The following is a 20,451-nucleotide window of genomic DNA, read 5'->3' as shown; positions in this document are numbered from 1 at the left end:
TCATGATCTGATGTCAGAAAGCTCAACAGAAGCTAATAAGAAAGGAAGACAATAACCAGTGAGCCTCAGTGTCTGATTCATTCAGGTGTCTGTTTATAAAGAGATCAACTTTGAATTAACGGCCTCGTATCCAAAAGCCTAACATGTCAAAAGACACATTTTTCAATTTGAAAAAAAGGCCTCACTCTGAGGCTATACTTCACTGCTTCTCTCAGAAGTCAGATGGTGTTCACACTTGAGCAAAAGCATGTAGAGATTAGATGAGAGGAGACTTCCTGTTCTTGGTGGCGTAGCTGAAAAGAAACTTCCTGTCGTGCTAAGGTGAAGGCAGCCTCTTCTGCTGTGACATCACTCCAACTTGCTTGACTTGAAACCAGCGGCGAGGTTTAGGGTTTGGGGAACAAGTCCAGGAAACTGCGTCAACTGATAAGACAGACGACGTATGTAGCTTAAAAATAAGACAACTTTTTTTTTTTTTTTCAAAGTTATTACTATCTTAGACTTGAGAATTTGGAGATAAAGCTTCGATTTGGCGCGTGAAATTTTTGCCTGTTGGCCCCCACCAGTACTTTACTGTATGGTGTGTCGCCGTACACACCCTAAGTCCTGGATATGGCAGGTCTCTTCAGTCTGAAGATCCTGCTGCTCTGGGCTGGAATCATCGGTTTAGCCAACTGTAAGTAAACAACTGCATCTTGTTTTGTGAAGGAAATTGAGTTTTACGAAGTTGCGTCCTCGTGTGTGTCATCTGAAAGCTCTCCCGGAGATAAAAAAATCTGTAAAAAGGTGCAAAACACGTGCGATGGCTGACTGTAAGTGATGAGGTCTTTTATTCTGAACCCCTAACTTGACAGTTTTTAAAGTTTCAGCATTTGGTTGTTGAGCATGTGATCGTGTTTATGAGAAAAGGTGAAGCACTTTCCACGCCTGAGATAGAGACATGAATCTGTCAGGACGTACCCTTGCCAAATTGAGTTTTTTGTTTTTTTGTTTTTTTGTTTTTTTGTTTTTTTGAAAGCTGGAAAACATCACCACACAAAATGTAATCATTTAAAGTATAAACTGAGGGCAGGAATGACAAGCTACAGTATATCATGTCTTTGAGCTGTGCCTCTGTTTGTGCTACTTCACGTTTCTTTAAACTTTCCAAACCCAAGAACACAAGACAGTACAACGTACACTTGTGATGTGAGAAGCTAAGAAAGTGACAGGTTTTTGAGCCCCTTTGGCAAAAGAATAAACACTTATGTTCAATCAAAGACCTCTGTTAATAAGAAGACTGTCTTTAAAACGCATTCTTTCATTTGGTACAAGCTGTGGGAATTTTTGCAATCATGTTTCTGTTCTGCTTTGACATTGTGTGTGTGTGTGTGTGTGTGTGTGTGTGTGTGTGTGTGTGTGTGTGTGTGTGTGTGTGTGTGTGTGTGTGTGTGTGTGTGTGTGTGTGCGTGTGTGTGTGTGTGCGAGAAAGAGAGTGGTGGTTGGGGGGGGTTCATGTCTGTCAGAGATGAGAGAATCTTTCGGGGTGTGTCCCTACAAGCTCTTTACTTCAACCCAAGTGGCTGTGGGTGTATATGATACACATCTAAGTGTGTGTGTGTGTGTGTGTGTGTGTGTGTGTGTGTGTTAGTGTGTGTGTGTGCGTGTGCATGCATGCATATATTCGCGTGTTAAGTCAGACCCACCTTACTGCCTCTTGCATCACTCACAGTTCTGCGACTGTTCAGCACATCAAATCATTTCTTCTATTTTCAGCTGAGCTGCTGTGCACATGAGCTGAAATAAAGCCCTCGCCCTATTTATTTCAATGCATTGTCTTTAGTGTTTGTCAGGGTCAGTGTGTGCCAGTTGCTTCTCATGTACAGTGTTTCTCAGCTAGTGTGGGAGGTGAGTCATCATGGTACACCACATCGACTAAACGTTTCCATTGATGGAGCTTCAGTTTTTCATAAAACCGTATACTGTTCAAAAACATTGTTTCACAATGTATATTTATTTATTTTTATTAACCTCACTGACATAAAACCAGTAGTAGATGAGAACTAAGTGTACTAATTGTACAGAAGTACTCATGTGCTACACATAATGGCTATGTTGTAAGGAGTACCTAAAAGACATACATTAGCAAAAGTAAAAATATTATTTTGGTGAAGGTCCCCCATACAAAATAATACTGACTGAAAATCTTTAAGTATTGTAAGTATTGAAAGAACAAGTAAAGGTGAAATATTCATATTTACATGTTTTTACTCTATGTACTGAATACTGTGGGTCGACTGATTGTCAGATCTTATAGTCAACATTTTTCAGAATCAGTGTGACTTTGGTTTTTAAATCTAATTGTTGATTAAATGATATTAAAGTGTGCTACTGTGACTATGATGCATCATGCAGTCAAGTAGATGGTCACTAAGTTATTACATAAATGTAGTGGAGTTAAAAAGTCAACATTTGCCTCCATAATGTGTTGGAGTGGAAGGATGAGGTAGCAGAAAATGGGAAAGAAAATGCTCAGCTACACTACAGGTACCTCAAACATGCACACAGTACATTATACAAATGAATAGCAGAAAATGTAGTAAACAGCTTTATCTGCAGAGTTAAATCTACCTAAAAACGTGGCTAATGCTATATAAGCTATTTCTTGTGTTAAAATAAAACATGGATATAAAATATATTAGACTTCGAGCAAAGTGTGGTCAGATCCACACTAATAGCCGAACATCATGTGAGTAGCAGTTTAATTCCGTAAAACCAACTGTGTGAGCATGTTGAGATGCAGATTTCCAAGCTTTCTTTAGCTTTAACAGTACCGAGCTGTGTGATCAAGAAGTTGACCACTTCCGTGTTCCACTCTGTGTTGACTTTATTTCCTGGCAGAGCAGAGCAGAGCAGAGCAGAGCAGCGCGGGCAGACAGAGACATAGCAAAAGTCAATGACTTGAGAATTCATGAAGACCAAAAGGGGAAGTGCAGCGTCTAAAATGAAGAAGTGAGGTCAGAATGCTGCGCGATTAAAGCGGCATCTGTGAGGAGGAGGGGGGGAGTGTGCCTGTCACAGATCTGCTCTGCGGTGAATGCGAAATGTAAGAAGACAGGGGGAAAAAAGCTGATGGTGAAGAGTGATGAAGAAAAAAGTGATGCATGAGACAGACCCTGACGCTGAATCAGTTTCTTCACTAAACGTCAGACGAGGAAATGGATTCAGGTGCCGAGCCCTCTCGCACATGGCGTCCACCACCGCCAAAAGATAATGTTAAGCCATTATTAATCATTTAAGTCACCTGGTGGTGGATCCACAACTCCATCTAGCCTTTTATCCTTGTGTCATTTTAAAACATGCATCATAAATTCAAAACGGTAGAAGGAAAAACAAGATGCACTATATATAATAATTGTTGAATCATCTTGATCCCAGAAAGCCAGACAAGTAGCAGACATTTAAACTTACATTTTCATTTGAATTGCTTTTTCCAGGGGCTCTGTAAAATTGTGCGTTGCTCTGGAAACTTGTCACAAGTTTATGTCAGCGGACTCCATTTCTAAACTAACGTCAGCCACTGTTGCTCCATGTTAGCAGAGAAGTCCCATCCTTTGGTCTGACGGAAAATCTGACTCGAGTCCTTAACAAAGAAATCCACCATCCAGCAGCGTTAGACAACTTAATCGAATCCTCCACAGGCTTGTAGAGGCAACAGAGAGAGAAGAGGAAGGCCTCATTTTTCATGTCACTTTACAATCGGCCCATTTTTTATCTAAATCGAGGTCCAATTGGCAGATCACACCCTTTGCTGCACGATGTCCTCTGGAGTGCAAACATTTATTTTCAGTCACAGCACGAAGTTGTGTGGTTATAGAGGGTGGAAGTAACAAAGCACAAATACTTTACTCTAGTTAAGTAGATTTTTCAGGTATCCGTTTTACCTTTACAGTTAATTGTCTGAATTACATAAATATGAGGAGAGGTTGGGTTCGTTTTGCACAGAAGTGGCCGGTAGAAATGTCCTTCAGAGGGACACTTTTTACTTTAAACGCTGTGCACATTTCAGAGGCTGTACTTTATTCCTTTTACATGAGTAAAGATGTTGAATCAGTACTTCTACTTTCTTTCTCTACTTCCTTCACACAAGTATATGAACTTCTACTTGAGTAAAATTATCCCCCCCACCACCACTTCAGAGTTTGAGAGTAAAAACACACATTGGAAAACAGTATTACTGTAATTAATAAGTAATTACTTATTCATGCTTGAAAGGGCTGGCAGCATTTGACCTTCGATCATTACTAAGCTGGAGCAGGAGCATTACAACTTCATTTCACACTCAACGCTGAAAAGGAGTGTACCCAGAGCACCAACGAGCCTTCACTTAAAGCCAGTTTGCCTGTTTAAAACGTCAACCAAACAGGCTTTTTTGAAATTATTCTTATTTATTCTTAGAACGGTGTGGTTGAAAGTAATTCAGTTATGATAAATTTAGGGTCTGGATTAAGTTTTCTCATCAGAAGTGTTCACAGCACGTTGTCATCTATCTACCTCCACCTCACTGACACCGCAGAGTGTAGCGTGGTGAAATGTCACTGCAGACAGCATGCAGCGTTGCTCGATGTAGTGAAACAAGAATGCACCAAACCACATCCTGAGACTCATTGTTCGACTGTCCCCCTTCTCATCATCACTCACTGCTATCATCATCAAGAACAAATGGACAAAGCAGCGAGGACATGTTTACAAGCCCTTTGTTGCCTCTTGTCTTAATACTAAGTTGGTAAAACTAATTTAATATCATAATACAAAGTGTTGTATTAATGATTTCTATTAAGAGCATAAAGCACAATATTATCTAAACTAACATTTGGCCACACTGTCATTTCTAATGCGTAAAAGTGAGGATATAAGAGAGGAAGTCCATTCGTGCGTCGATATGGGCCAATCATCTGTCCAAACTGAAACCCATTTTGTAAGTACGGGGAGGTTTCAAGCTCTCTGTGCGAAGCAGGAAGTAGCGGTTTGCCTCCTGGAATAGCAAGTGTGGCTCTTTGCAGCATTGTCATAGCAACCAGGTCGCACAGCGCGGCCTCGCACAGAGCCTCAGATGAAAATAGTCGCCTTTTCCTCTTTTTGAACTGAGCATGCCTCAGAAGAGTTTTATTGGCCTGACGAGACACTTTAATGAAACTTGACATAAAGAATATTTTCATTGATGTTTTTGTCCATTATATTCAGTATTCTGGAATGTTTTATGACAAAAGAGCAGCAATGATTTACACATGTTTTCTCTTTTTCTAGGTGAGAATGCAACAGGTGAGTGACATTATATTTAACATTTAACTGTCATAATGAATGAAATGTTTCCTGCTAGCTGTGCTACAGCCTACCTCACCTCAGCCTCACACTGGCTTTACACTGTCTCATGTCTTCATGGCAGCAGCAGCAGCAACAAAGCCCGCAAAATGTCACAACTAAGCGTCCTCTTCCACTGGAATTAATATTTCCCATGTACAATGAGTGACAGAAGTAGATTTTTTCACCTTTAGTAAGTAGTTTGGTTGACATGGTGGTTGACGTTGTAGTGACCTGTATCACCCAACCCAGTTTGCCAGATTAAATGTTAGCGAAGTATGTTTCTGCAAAACCACAGAAAAGTTAAAGCTTTACCTTTCTTTATGTGCAGCTTTTGTTCATTTAGGTCCAATTTTCCAAGTTTCCCTTCATTGTCACAACACTGTGCTGCTGGTTTAGGCACAAATACCACTTGGTCGTGTTCAGAAAAACCCCAAAGTTTGGCTTTAAACACCTATTTTGTTTACACCAAACTTGGCTAGAAATTCTCCTGTTAAAAATCTGGTAGTGCCACATAATATTGACACACCTTGGTCCTTTATCAAAAATATCCAGTAGTTTGACAGTTGCAAATGATGTAGTGTTAGTAAAAATGTAATATGAACGTGACACATGAAGCATTTTGTACAAATGTCAACACAGTATGCCACAAACAAACTGGGATGTATCTGTGGTTTGCAGAAACTGCTGACATTATATCCTGGCGACTGGGCTACACTCAACCGAACTCAGTTAGCTTATAAGCTTGTTAAAATTGTATCCACATAATATGTTTTTTTGACTGCAGTCCTTTGGGGGGAGGTTTGATTCATAGAAATTCCATTTTTTCTAATTCTAATTTGTGCTCATTTCACCAAATGTTGCTCTGCCAAAGCATGGAAGAAATCTGGATTTGCTATTTTCATTCACATTTCAAATCCAGCGCAGGAAGTAGTGTGACATTCATATCGAGTGGTAAAGAAAAGTTGAAACTTAACTCACAGGTGTCTTCCCATAGTTTTCTTAAGTGGCTTCCTTTAAGATGAGCTAAAGCTAATGAACAATCACTCATTGTGCATAACATCTATACCATGGTGTCAGGGTCTAAAGTGAGACCCTGACACCATCAACATTGTGCTTCTCTATGCGTCTGAAGTTCCTGCAAAGTGCGTCCAACAACAAGCCAGATTTTGAGAAATGTTTGAACGATATTTATATACATTTAATGGCAGTTTGGGAAAACACTTGCTCAAACTCCAAACTGTTTATACTGTAGCTTGAAGATCAGAGATTAGAAAAGAGAAACCATTCTGTCGAGTGCTGTCAGAAATCAGATGAGTCTAACTTTGTGACAGTTCAGTGTGCACCTGGTTTCCATCACAGGAGCGAGGAAGTCACTGATGATGTAGCCAGTGAAACCTATTATTTCCTGATTGCGGTCAAATCAGTTTGAACTTGTCATTATCTGGAAATTTTGAAAAACATGTTTCTACTTTTCACTATCTACTGATTCTTGCTTTACAGAAATAAGCTGTGGGAGTTTTGTCCAACAGTGAGAAAGCTATAAAAACGTTCCCTCATTTGTCTGTCAGTGTTTTTCTAATCAGTCTGAGTCTCAATAACTTTTGTTTAATAATAGTTACTTTATATATTCATAAACCAGGATGAATGCTGCATTTCCTCCTGAGGCTTTAAATCTGCTCTTGCCCAGTGCTGCCGTGTTTTTTATCATCTCCTGCTTAAACAAATGTGTTGAAGACATAAATGAGACTAAGGAGCGGCAAGGAGCAACACCAGCCGAGTGGAAACAGGATTTATATGGTCACCAACGTTGGAGGGAAAATAAAACATTAAGCACCTTTTCATGATATTGGGATATTGGGTTTGGCCTGATTTTGTTTTCTCGGAATGCAGATGTTACAACCCCCTCACCTCCACGCACCATGACAGATTCCACTTTACCTTCAGTAAGCAGCCAGTCTGTCATGTCCTCACCTCCACGCACCACGGCAGTAACTCCTGTCGTGCCTTCAACCAGCTCAGCCCTCAAACCTCCACACACCTCGCCTACCCTCGCCTCAAACTCCTCAATTCAACCATTCACTTCCACCAACATATCTGGTAACGTATTCAGCCTCAGTTTACAGTAGAATTGGCAACATGAAGTGGCACTTAGGCTTTATATCAGGTGAGACTGTTGGCAATGAAGGTATTTCCACCTGAGGTTCTCAGACAGTTCTTCTCCTGCAGACAGCTCACCCTCACTCAGCACCACTTCACCCAGCACCTCAAACCTCACGCAAAACCAGATCTCACCTGCAGTCACCACGCCCACCACCACAGTGAACGCCTCCACCAAAGGTTGGAATTTTCTCTTTTACAGACCAACCACATGTCTTCTTGTATACAACTGTGATAAAAGTGTGTGACGTAACACCTGCTTGAAGTTATTTTGACTTGACTTTTGACTATTTTCTAAGTTTTATAATCACATATGAATAATTTTCCCTTTTCTAATCCTATTTGAATTCATTCTTTAGCCTCACCAGTCACTCAACCTCCACAGTGTGAGTATCAGTCTTATGTTATCTTTACCCTCATCTTAACAAAAACTTGTACAAATGATAGTGATATTTCTCTCCAGTGTTTCTCAGTGAGCTCCTTCCGTAACAGCTCAGGAGCATGTTTAACATCTACATGAACCAACTGAGATTTTAAGAAGAAATCTCATCAGGTGGTTTATAAAAAAAGAGATTTCATTGTTCTGTGGATTTTGTTGGCAGGTTCTTACACTGTTACACCCATCAAGTTTGGCCTCAAGATTGACATCACAAGCTCTCCCCCTAGTCTCTACACCATAAAGATTAATGAAGTGGGGCAACAAGAGCCTGGAAAGACATTCAACAATCAAACCTATTCACGTAACATCACACACCTGAAGCCCTGTACTGAATATGAGCATTATGTGATGTTTAATGATGGCACTGATGGACAAACACCCTGTAACAGCACTGAACATAAAACAAGGACATTTAACATGAGTAAGTAAAAATAATTCATACTGTTGAATTGCAACTTACTTTTACTTTAAGAAGTGAACCTGTGTGTGAAACTGACCATCTGTGCATCACTTGTCTATCGCAGGTCAAAGTGACATTAAAAACGTCAGCAACACTTCACCATGCGTCCCTGGATCTGTTTGTTACTGGAGTGAATGGGACATCAGCTCCTCCATGTCAACATCAGATCATATTACAGCTCAGTCGTGCACAAGTGACAGTAAAATATTCTGCATCAAACCTGCTTTCAATGATATTTGCTCAGATTTGACCACAACCTTCACTTTAGGAAACTGTTCTTCCTTCAGACTCACCAAAAACATCCCTGTTGGTATGTAGTGCAGAGTCCTCCTGTATTTCTGCATGTGGTGGAGACATTACTCCATCATGTTTTCATGTATGTGCTGTTTTCTATCTTCTACAGGTTTCTTAAATCCAAGTGATATAAATTCAACAGTTCAATCTAAACTTCCTGCAGAGATAGACACAACATTACCTTCACAGTGTCATCTCACCACTGATTACACCTGTCCGGGTAAGTGGAAAGACAAGAAGTACAAAGACTTTGTCTGTCACCAACACTATGAATGGATTTACATGAAAATCCTTAAAGGCAGAATGCACCGTGAGATCACGCTGTAAAAAAAGACAAAAACAACAGATATGATGATAAAAATCAGTTGTATTTAAAATCTTTTGGGGTAAGAGGAAGTCGAGTTGTTGTGATTGTGAACAGGTGATTTATTTATTTGCTGCCCACATCTGAATCTAATCTGACTCCAAAGTGTAACTGCTCACAGGCGCTGTGTGGAAGCAGCTGATGAAGAAATGTTGTAATTCTTGTTTCTCCTCAGAAAATGGACAAAGCAAGGAACTGTCTGAGCTGGAGCCCTTCACAGACTACAGCTGTATCGGCCACATTAAGGACATGAACAACGACACCATAATAAACACAACTAATATCCCCGTCAGGATTAACTGTGGTATGTTGAGATTCACTTCACCTCAGTGTGATGAGAAGAACAATCAGCTTGTATCCAAAGATATCTGTGGACAAAACACCAGATACTCAGTGTTACAGATTCATAATGTGTCCTAACAGATCTTCAAATAATCAAAAAGGAGACAAGTGCAACTGACGCCTCCATCCATTTGAGTTGGACCACGACCAGTACCAACTGTCATGAAGTTCTTCCAACACTTTCAAATCTTTCTTATGACTGCAGCTGCTCATCTGCTCACAACAAACCTAAGGGTAAGTATGATTATTTAGAATAACTTTATAATTATTTTGTTGACTTCACAGGAATGCATCTTTGAAAGTCCTTGGAGATCATTTTAGTGAGCATTTTACCTAAATATTGAAATATAGTGTGGACATTAGAATCCTCCATGGACCTTCAGTAAAGTGCTCCATGCTTTAGTGTCCTGAGTGACAGCAGGTGTAAAGAACCTGCAGCAGGTCAACAAGTTACGACATCACATGAAATGTGGCACAGAAATAACATGTCAGAGATTAAAATCTTTGTTTCTATATGAAGGAACGAGGTCAGAAAAAATACTGACTGCTAAAAGTTGCTGCACAGTTAAAGATGAGCTGGTTGTTCATCAGCATGTCTGTGGTGGCTATGGCTGACAATGTTAGCGGAATTCGTAAAGATTTTATGAAATTATTTATTAATGGTATCTTTGTAGTCCAAGCAAATCTGACGTTGCACACCCTTGAACCACGCAGCAGCCATGTTGAGTCTGATCCTGATGTGCAGAGATATTTGAGGCACACATGCACAGACACACAGACAGAGATTCCTTGCTTTTATAGAGAGATTTAGCCTCTGTTTTCACAGCTTGATTGATTGATTGATTGATTGATTGATTGATTGATTGATTGATTGATTGATTGATTGATTGATTGATTGATTGATTGATTGACTGATTGAGGAAACTGTGTTACAGTTGTAGATTATACGGATCCCCAAGGAGAATCATGTGAGATTAAAGGACTGGAACCATACACCGACTACAGCTGTACAGTCCAACCCAAATACAACAACAAAACTGAGGGAACACCAGCTGAAGTTAAACCGAAAACTGCTCCTGGAAGTAAGTGTAAAAATAAAATGTTTTGACGGAGATAACAACAACACATGTCTCATACAAACACACTATCCTGACTGTTTATTCATCCTTTGTGTTTCACATAGTGTTGAATATAAAGTTTGAACTGTGTGGCAGTAAAAGTTCATTTCTTTATGAAACTATTTCTGCAGAACAAACAGTGAAACTGACATCATGTGACATCACGGATTATAGTACAAGAAATACTTTTACAAAATAAATATTTAAATACGAAATATCAACACAACATTTACTTTGGGCTAATGAATTACTCGAATTTACTCATTAATTAAGCTAATCATACTAATACAAATTCTGAATGCAGTTCTTCATTTCTACGATGGACATGATGATGTATTTTATCTAATATTTGTTTCCTCCTTTTCTTGAATAATGTTGTTAAATTCTGACATCAGACAGTTTATCATTCCCTGATATTTAAACCAGTTTAGACTCTGTGTGGCGACAGTATGAGAACGTGACACTTCAATGATGATGAGCTCTATGATGTAGCTCCAATAATTAGTGAAGAAGGGGCCGTTTACACAGCATGTACCAAGAATGTACAGTAATTACTGACTTCACATGTTAATAATGGATGTTACTACTTAATATTAACTTTAAACATCTTTCAGCTTCGAGTCTCAAGTGTTGTAGTATTATCATATTCTTTGGTCTTAGATCAATCAGATCATTGTACTCATTAATAAGTAAGGGATAATACCCGACGAGGTGTCCATAATCAGGAATTAAAAGGGTTGCCTCTGCGAAGTCCATTAATTCCTGATTATGGACACCTCGAAGGGCATTATCCCGCTTATACTGTGGTAACTTGCCAAAGAAAAGAAAGAAGAATAAGAAAAAGACCATTAATTTATATTTTCATGCATTTTACAATCAAAATATAAAGTTTTTCACAAGCCATAAATTATTTTCCCTGGTAACGTCTGAGGGTTTGACTAATACCTGGAACAATCATTACCCTCCCGTACGGTTCTTATGCAATGGAAATGTTTTTCAGTCCTCCAGTAATTAGGACGGACCATAGATATGACTTGGCAGCGGGAAATATTCTAGTCCGCTCAGCCATGAGCCAGAAAGCTAACACTATGCTAGCAAGATTCAAAGTCAGTAGCAGTGCGTATCAAAGTATTATGTAATCATCTTATAGAACTTTGAATTAAGAATCTATTACATTTACTGATTATCTAAAACCAAGACAAGAAAATAGCAGACCAACTTTAAAGAATGTAATGCATTCTGATGTTTGTATACTTTTTTTATTTTAAGAAAATATATTTTCAGTGTAAATTAAATTATCTTTGTTTTACACATTTTGTATTTGTATCTTTACTGACTACCAGCACAACCAACAGAGAAACACAGAGTTCAAACTAAATAATATCACTTTAACTGTGAGTTAGCACACAGTGTTGTATCTGATGGCAAATATGTTTTTGTTTTTTTTTTTCTCTTTCTCACAGTACCAGAACGTATTCATTCACTGACACCATCTAATCCAGAGAATAATGAGATTGATGTATCCTGTATTTATGCGGGACGTTTCCATGGAAAGTACAAGAAATACCATGCACGTCTTTATCTTGGTGATGACCGTCAGCTGCTTAAAGAAGAAACAGAAAACACATGCAAATTTGTATTCAAAGATCTGAGCTATTTGACCACCTACAGAGTGGAGGTTTGTATAATTCACATTTTTGGAGACACAAAATGATCCCGTCTTTTTTCCTCATCTGTCTTCAAAAGCTTTAATCCCTGATAAACAGAGTTTCTCTCTTTCCAGGTGACTGTTTTCAATGGACAACATGAGAGCGACCCCGTCATAGAGCATGTCGACACGAAGTGTACGTGCAGTTTTAATTGATACCACAAACACATTGTTCTGTTAAATCATTTCACACATTTGGTTCAGACTTGCAGCACACACTTTTCAAAACATTTTTAACATTGCACTTTTCATAAGTGCCACATATTATATGTGATATCATATATTATTTTCTCATCACTTTACAGACAACGACAAAGCACTGATCGGGTTTCTAGTCTTCCTCATCATCGTCACCTCTGTTGCTCTGCTTGTTGTCATCTACAAGATTTACATTCTGAGGCGCAGGAAGTCCCAGTAAGGATCAATCTACATCGTATCTCCTGCATCAGCATGACTGTCACTTCTGGTTTTTGTTTACTTGTGTTATTGTTTTGGTCTGCACAAACACATCTGCAGGTTTTGTTCTGCTAGTGAGGCAAATCTTCTCATTTACACTTTGTGAATATGTTGATATTACATTTTATACACAATCATCAGCTATGTTATGAAACTCTTTTTCCATTTTGTGTTCCTCATATTTTACATTCTTTGAAGCCAATCTTCACAATTTTCTTGCAGTGATTTGAGTGAAAACCTGATGCTTATTTCGTCAGGAAGTGAGTGGACTTCATATTTATTGTTTTCTTCTTCTGGATTTATTTTTGAAAAGCAGGATTATGGCAGTCTTTAAGTAGGCATGATTGAGAGTCATGTGTTGAAGCAAGTGGCATTTGTAATGATTAGAATATACAGATGTATTTCTTTGTTACTTGTTTGATAATTTACACAAATATACTGAGATATTTACTCTGCTGTAATTTGGAGTAATATATGAGTATTATTACAGTAATATGTTGTGTCCGTTGTAGATGATGAGGAGAACCTGCTGCCTGTTGAGCCGATCGCAGCAGAGGTCCTGCTGGAAGCCTACAAGAGGAAGCTCGCTGATGAGGGAAGACTTTTCCTGGCTGAGTTTCAGGTAACGTTAATATGTGTTCTTTTAGGGAGTACATTTTTCTGACAGTTATCTGACAGTTTTTAGTTTGGAGTGCCTCTGAGGAAGATGACATGTAACAAGTCTGAGGCTGGGCCTGAACCAAGCAGGCTGGATGTGCTCTAGAGGCATTAGCTTATTCTAAAGTACAAAGAATGTGAATGGTGATGTAGAGCTGCTGTTTACTGGTCTATGGCACTGGTAAATGACATGTTTTTCCTCTGCTTTCAGAGCATCCCAAGAATTTTCTCGAGGTACTCTGTGAAGGACGCCAAAAAGCCCTGCAATGTACCCAAGAACCGCTACGTGGACATCCTGCCATGTGAGTCGGAATGTGTCCAACAACACATGAGACTCACAGATTATGTATGAGGGTGTAAACTAGCTGATAGCTAATTCATTAATCTCTCTAGATGTATTAAACCATTGTGAGAATACAATGGATGATTTTATTGCAGTATTGGATTCACAGAATTTTTACTTGTAAATGTCAGGTTATATATCCATAAATCCCTTTGTCATTGAATTCAGAGAAATAAAGTTTACTCAAACTCGTTCATTAAAGGTGTTTTAGGACAGTTCAGGTGTCCTCTGTGATGCAGTAATTTGTTTAGTCATTTATTTGTTTTCTGTCTTGAAACAGATGATTATAACCGAGTCCAGCTGACCACCGGGAATGGAGAAGCAGGATGTGACTACATCAATGCCAGCTTCATTGATGTATGAAAAACCCCCACATAATACGACTAGGGCTACAACTAACGATTGCTTTCATTATGGATTCATCTGCTGATTGTCTAAAAAATGTCATAAAAGCTTGAAAAATGTTAATCATAGTTTCCCAGACCCCAAAATGACATCTTGTGGTGGCTCTTCTGCCCATCAACAGTCCAAAATGCAAAGACTCCTCGTTTACTGTCATGAATAACAAAGAATCGTGGCAAATCCTTACATCTGAGAAGCAAATGTCAAATATTTTTCTTTTAAATTGACTGAAATGATTAATCAATTATGATGTCAAAATAGAAGGAAGCAAATTTTCTTTCAGTCTCTCTCATAAAAGGCTGCATTTGTGCCCAACAGCAGAACTTTCTTGGGCTAAATAAACATAAAGTTCATGATCTCTTCCTGACAACATACCTTATTGAGTATGGTTTATTTACCTCCTGCAGGGGTACAAGGAATCCAAAAAGTACATCGCAGCTCAAGGTAAAGCTCTCATTTTCGTCACACACTCAGTCAGTGCACTAGCATTGTGTTTCTGATTGATATCAAGTGTTTCTTAACAAATATGGCTATTCTTTGTGTGTTGTAGGGCCAAAGGATGAGACTGTGAGTGACTTCTGGAGGATGGTCTGGGAGCAGCAGTCCTCCATCATTGTCATGGTCACACGCTGTGAAGAGGGAAACAGGGTGAGAAAAGGAGTTGCAACTTTTTTTGTCAACTTTGGTTATGACACACATTATGGAGTGTTTTAAAGGGGAACTATTTGTGTCGAGAAAATGGATTGTAGAAGTTTCTATGATACTTCTAATCTTCAACACATGATCACCACTTTTGTGATTTTCAAGCGTAGATTTCATCTCTTGAAGGAAAAAGCAAACGTTAGGCTATAAACAGACGTTATCAAGGTCACATGACTTAAATGTTACCACCACTAAGCTTCTTACTACACAATTATCATACACTTTTTCTATAAGTGTATCAGTCTACAAGTTGTAAAGTCAGTTAGAAAAGTCAACCTGTGAAGACGAACCAGTGAGCAGATGAGTCTCAGTGTTCAGTATGATGACGTTTGATATCTGTGACAGCTTCTGTAGTCTCATTTAGCCGCTTGTTATCAAACGCTGTTCGAATGACATGTATCTGTTTTGTTATTGAATTAAGGGACACTTCATGAAGTCTTTTATGTCGTAGAACAAAACGGGTGAATATTTTAAGCCTGTGGTAATGGCAGACCTTATTTCAGGCATTTAATTGAAAAACCATTAAAAAAAAACGGGTGAGTTTGAAATGAAGGAACTTGAAGTGCTAACTGATTTCCGGGTTTTTGGACTCATTGCTACAGCACTCTGTCGTAGCGGAAGTACTCTTTAAACCATCCCCTCTATGTGACAACAAAAATAACCATTTTCCCCCATAACTGACTGACTTAAGTCTGTCTTTATCAACATCAACTGCATCTCTAATTTTTGGGTTTAGGTGTTCACTCTGAAGTGTTGCTGTTGCAGGTCAAGTGTGCGCAGTACTGGCCGTCACCACAGCGGGAGACAGAGATCTTTGAGGAGTTTATTGTGAAGCTGAACTCAGAGGACCACTGTCCAGATTACACCATCCGACATCTCAGCCTCAGTAATGTGAGTTCTAAAATAGTTCAACTGTATGTTGTTACTGCTAATTTTGGCTATAACTTGTGTGTGGCCAGTATATCTGTCCATCTTTAACGCAATGAGCATTCATTATGAAATATTAATACATATGTTCATGTGTTATTGAATGAGTGCATGTTTGTATAACTGTCTGTGTGTGTGTGTGTGTGTGCAGAGGAGGGACAAGAACTCAGAGAGGGAGGTGACCCACATCCAGTTCATGAGTTGGCCGGACCACGGCGTCCCAGAAGAGCCACATCTCCTGCTGAAACTGAGGCGGCGTGTCAATGCTTTCAAGAATTTCTTCAGTGGCCCCATCGTCGTTCACTGCAGGTACGTTTCATTTCTCTTTCCCAGTCTTACGACTGCTGCTTCTGTTTGTTCGATATGTCGAGATGAACAGTTGTGTTGGCACAGAGGAATCTCCTGGCTAAAACTGCATTATATGAGTGAAAATCATATATTTAATGAACATTTAGCTAAAGAGTGAATCATGACAATTTAATGCATTAAATCATCATGATTGCATGCTTGTTACTGACAGACATCTATATCAACATCTATTAACACAATGTTTTTATCTCGCACAGCGCCGGAGTCGGTCGGACAGGCACCTACATTGGCATCGATGCCATGATGGAGGGCCTGGAGGCGGAGGGCAGAGTGGACATCTACGGCTACGTGGTCAGACTCCGCAGACAGAGATGTCTAATGGTTCAAGTTGAGGTAAAATATCTGTGTGTGTGTGTCTGTGTGTGTGTGAGAGCCATTAACAGTTTATTGGCTTAGTGTGTTAACACATACAAGGGATCTGTCACCACTTCTCAGTATCTGTCAGTGTGAAAAAAACAACGCGCAGGAAGTTAAGCAACAAGAACATGCAGATTAGAAAAAGATACCAATGTAAGATAAGGATGCACAAGCATTGCTATTATGTACTACAGACAAGCAGAAGAATGAAACAGAAACGACAGCCAATCATGCACGTATGGATAAAAAGAGATTACATTTTACTTTACACCGTCCACAAGACTGTGGTCTGGTTGATAACTACATAGCACAAACAGAGCCAGAATAGATTCAAGGACATTTAATTAAATACTGTTGGGGAGTATGATAAATTGTAATAGTTGATAATAGTTAAACAAGTAAGTGAAGTAACCAAAAGTAAAGTTTAAAGAAAGTTATTGCAGTTAACTAAAACTAAACTAAGACTGTGGAAAAAAACATGTATTAAGTTACTGAAATAAAGATAAAGACTTACAAAGTTCATTGTGTAATGTGACCACAATACAATATAAACAGGTAGTGTCTTTACAGTTAGTTCTTGTCAATTGAGTCAGCCAACACAACGAGCATGAGGAGGCATTGGTGTAAATGTACCGCACAGTGAGACTAGGATCTACATGACTGCCTTCACAAAGTGTTGTGTGTATCCTCATAACTATTCTGAATATCTTAATTCTTGCCCCTCAGCAGTATTATGATCAAGAGGATCGTAACGCTAATGGATGGACAGACAGATGCTTTATTGGTCCTGGGGTAAAATGTGATATCCAATAGCATATACAACACGTACAAAGCACAAATGCAAAGACTATAAAAAGAATTTAAGAGCAAAAACAGAATATAGGGATAAAAAAAACAGCGATTAACTAAGTCTGCTCACCAGAACCACCAACTGTCTTACTAGAGAATGTTCAAATTAAGAAAGCTTAACTGAACAAGGATATAACAGTGCATGTACTGCAGTTTAAAGTTATTGAAGCTGGGTTTTTTTTAAATAGTGTGAGAATAAACTAATACAGCTGATGATGGAAAATAAATGCAAATTGAGATACAAATATTATTAGAATCAAAAGCAGTTAAACAATGAAATTAAAAAAAAAAAAAAAAAAAAAAAACTGAACTGAACTGAAACAAACAAACCGAGTCATGAAACTTACTGAAACTCCACTGAACTGGAGTGATGGAACTTAGTGATGGTTTTCATAAAGTGTGACCGTAGACGACGTATAATACGAGAACGCTGCAGGGCTGTTTTACAGGAAGTGTCCTGAGACCTCGCCTGGCTGATAGCATGTGGCAGTCTTCCTGTGTGTGGGTGTTCTGGGACTCAGAGCGTCCACCAGAGGGCACACACTGAAATAGTTTGTGCCCAGTCGGTGTATGAGTTCATGCATACCTGTAGGTCTTGTGAACGCTGTCCTTTATTTGTATACTGAGTGAACAGCATGTAGGATACTAACTCTTTTCATGAAGAATGTTAAGGCAGCACAAACCAATCGCTATTGTTCATAACTCAACACTAGTAACTCTTGAGGAGGGATAGACTAGAGACTGTAGATCAGTTAACAGTTGTGACGGTGGAGAGATCTGTGTTGTGGACTGTGTGGCCTCATCCCAGCTCCATTCTCCATCTGTATATCCTTTACTTATTAAGATTATGTACTTTCGCCCTCATGCAGGCCCAGTACATCCTGATCCACCAGGCGCTGCTGGAGCACAATCAGTTTGGAGAGACTGAGATCACCCTGCCTGAGCTCCACAGCACACTGAGTACGCTCAAAGAGAAGAGCTCAGGCAACGAGCCCACCTTAATGGAGGATGAGTTTGAGGTAAGGCACTTCATAATTAATCCATTACTTACTTCTCTGAAGTCAAAGCATTGTCGGGGAGCGGAGGAGGCCACTGTTCTATATGTGACTGTAACGTGACGTAACGTTTTGAAATGGGCTCGCTGACACGACCGGCTTCCAGCACAGCACAGACGTCCCACAGAGCCCTGTTAAACATCACTTAAAGAAAGTAGTCTCTGATGTATCCTGGTATCATTAAAAATGTCCTAATAATTAACAAGTCTTTGTCTTGCAATTCAGAGACTCCCCTCCTATAAAAACTGGAGGACATTCAACACCGGGATCACGGAGGACAACAAGAAAAAGAATCGCTCTTCATCCGTCATCCCATGTGAGTATCAGCTCAACAAAGGGACAAGTGACAGCTTTAGTATATGATCGTATGTGCAGGATGTTTATAGCCTTCACACATTCATATGAATATGTAAATCTGCATACATCACACACCTGCCACCCTCAGATGACTACAACCGAGTGTTGCTGAAGCTCGATGAAGGACACAGTCGGGAGAGTGACCCTGATGAGGATGAGGAGGAAGATTCATCAGATGATGAGGAGGAGGAGGAGTCCACTAAGTACATCAATGCCTCCCACATAAATGTATGCTATTTTTAACGTATTTACTAACCTGCTCCTGCATGAAACCGGCATAAACCTGGATGCCAGGGCCGATATGTTTAACAAACTGACAAACTGTGTTCCTGTTACTATCTCTGCTGTTGTAGCAGGTGTTATCTCATTAACTCTGAATGAATTCCCATCTTTCATGCAGCCTGTTGAATTTTAAAACAAGTGTAATTAAATTCATCACGTCCCATTTGTTTGGACCGTGTACAACAATAGACGAATGTGTTTTCCCGCCCACGCAGGGTTACTGGGGCCCACGCGCCTTCATCGCAGCACAGACTCCGCTGCCAGACACCATGGCTGACTTCTGGTCGATGGTTTACCAGAAGAAAGCGTCTACCATTGTCATGCTCTCAGACTGCAGTGAAGGAGATAAGGTACTTTCAGTATCATGCACATATAGTGATGTATAATGATCATGTATGGACAAGGGATGAGCCAGTACACCATTAACTATCTGTTCAACCAAGAAACCATCTGTATACTTGGAAAGTGTGGAGGCTTAAACCAGAAGCGGGTGGGACCAGAGATTGTTAAGTAAATAAAAGCCTATAGGGTTTTTTTTTTTTAATTAGATTTTGGATTATAGCAGAAAATAATCTGTACGTCAAACACAAGTTCATGTGAGAACAATCTTCACAGATGAACACCACTTACATGCTTTTAGAAGTGTAAATGCAACTACCAGAAGTAAAAAGCTAACGTTAGGCTATAAACATATTCATGACTTCCTCGTCAACACCACTAAGCGTCGTACTATACTGTACTATGAAAACTCGACTATAAATTCACCGATCAAAAAATTGGAAAGTTCAAGTCAGAATAAACTGCATCTGAATCTCACCTGTAGAGACAACTAGTGAGTAAATGACTTTCCATGTTTGGTGTAATGAAATTTAAAATGTCCCAGACAACCTATGTAGTGTCATGTACCCACTTGTTAGCAACTGAGGAAGGAAAGAAAAGAAGGAAATGTGAAAATCTCTGAAGTGTGTGTTCCTCACAGACACAAATATAGGAATCTAACTGAAATTTAAAAAAAAACAAAAACATTTGTCATTGTCAATATCGAGATATTGCAACACCCCTGGTTGCAAGATTTATTATTCATTAGGAGAATATTTACAGAACAGCATCAGAGCTGAGCTTCAGATGCATTTTCTTTAACACAAGAGTACAGAGGTGGACACATCTTACTCAGATGGTACTCTTAAAAAAATTTATTATCTCTACTGGATACTCTTTGCAACTTAGTGCTTGCTCAACCCTACATATAAATTATACTAAACATGCTCTTGGAACATATATTATAAACACGTGTTCTTTTTTGTTTTGTTTTTTTCTGTGTGTCTTCTCGTTCAGTCTGACTCTGTCTACTGGGACCAAGACAAGAAAACGTTTGGTGAAATTGAGGTGGAGGTGGCGAGCACAGACACTTCCCCAACTCTCATCACCCGCAACATGCTGATCCGTCACGTCAAGGTAACACTGCAGCGA

General features: G+C 39.3%; 1 protein-coding gene across 1 annotated transcript in view; it reads left to right on the top strand.

The window, feature by feature from the left end:
* The first annotated feature begins 355 nt into the window (after positions 1-355).
* ptprc (protein tyrosine phosphatase receptor type C) overlaps positions 356-20,451 on the top strand; it is a 21,955-nt gene continuing 1,859 nt past the window's right edge. The window contains exons 1-27 of the mRNA XM_037114967.1: positions 356-676; positions 5,287-5,301; positions 7,234-7,440; positions 7,570-7,680; positions 7,860-7,886; positions 8,103-8,360; positions 8,464-8,709; positions 8,803-8,913; positions 9,233-9,361; positions 9,481-9,645; positions 11,981-12,195; positions 12,301-12,361; positions 12,531-12,639; positions 12,904-12,941; positions 13,194-13,303; positions 13,550-13,640; positions 13,962-14,038; positions 14,491-14,527; positions 14,634-14,731; positions 15,551-15,676; positions 15,864-16,021; positions 16,279-16,414; positions 18,157-18,306; positions 18,568-18,658; positions 18,788-18,927; positions 19,197-19,331; positions 20,317-20,436. Coding sequence (XP_036970862.1) covers positions 613-676; positions 5,287-5,301; positions 7,234-7,440; positions 7,570-7,680; positions 7,860-7,886; positions 8,103-8,360; positions 8,464-8,709; positions 8,803-8,913; positions 9,233-9,361; positions 9,481-9,645; positions 11,981-12,195; positions 12,301-12,361; positions 12,531-12,639; positions 12,904-12,941; positions 13,194-13,303; positions 13,550-13,640; positions 13,962-14,038; positions 14,491-14,527; positions 14,634-14,731; positions 15,551-15,676; positions 15,864-16,021; positions 16,279-16,414; positions 18,157-18,306; positions 18,568-18,658; positions 18,788-18,927; positions 19,197-19,331; positions 20,317-20,436 — 3,225 coding nt within the window. The 5' untranslated portion in view covers positions 356-612. The remainder of the gene's footprint in view (positions 677-5,286; positions 5,302-7,233; positions 7,441-7,569; positions 7,681-7,859; positions 7,887-8,102; positions 8,361-8,463; positions 8,710-8,802; positions 8,914-9,232; positions 9,362-9,480; positions 9,646-11,980; positions 12,196-12,300; positions 12,362-12,530; positions 12,640-12,903; positions 12,942-13,193; positions 13,304-13,549; positions 13,641-13,961; positions 14,039-14,490; positions 14,528-14,633; positions 14,732-15,550; positions 15,677-15,863; positions 16,022-16,278; positions 16,415-18,156; positions 18,307-18,567; positions 18,659-18,787; positions 18,928-19,196; positions 19,332-20,316; positions 20,437-20,451) is intronic.

Source organism: Acanthopagrus latus, chromosome 11, assembly GCF_904848185.1.
Source record: "Acanthopagrus latus isolate v.2019 chromosome 11, fAcaLat1.1, whole genome shotgun sequence".
In the NCBI taxonomy this organism is placed as follows: Eukaryota; Metazoa; Chordata; class Actinopteri; order Spariformes; family Sparidae; genus Acanthopagrus; species Acanthopagrus latus.
This window is presented reverse-complemented; position numbering and strand designations above follow the sequence as displayed.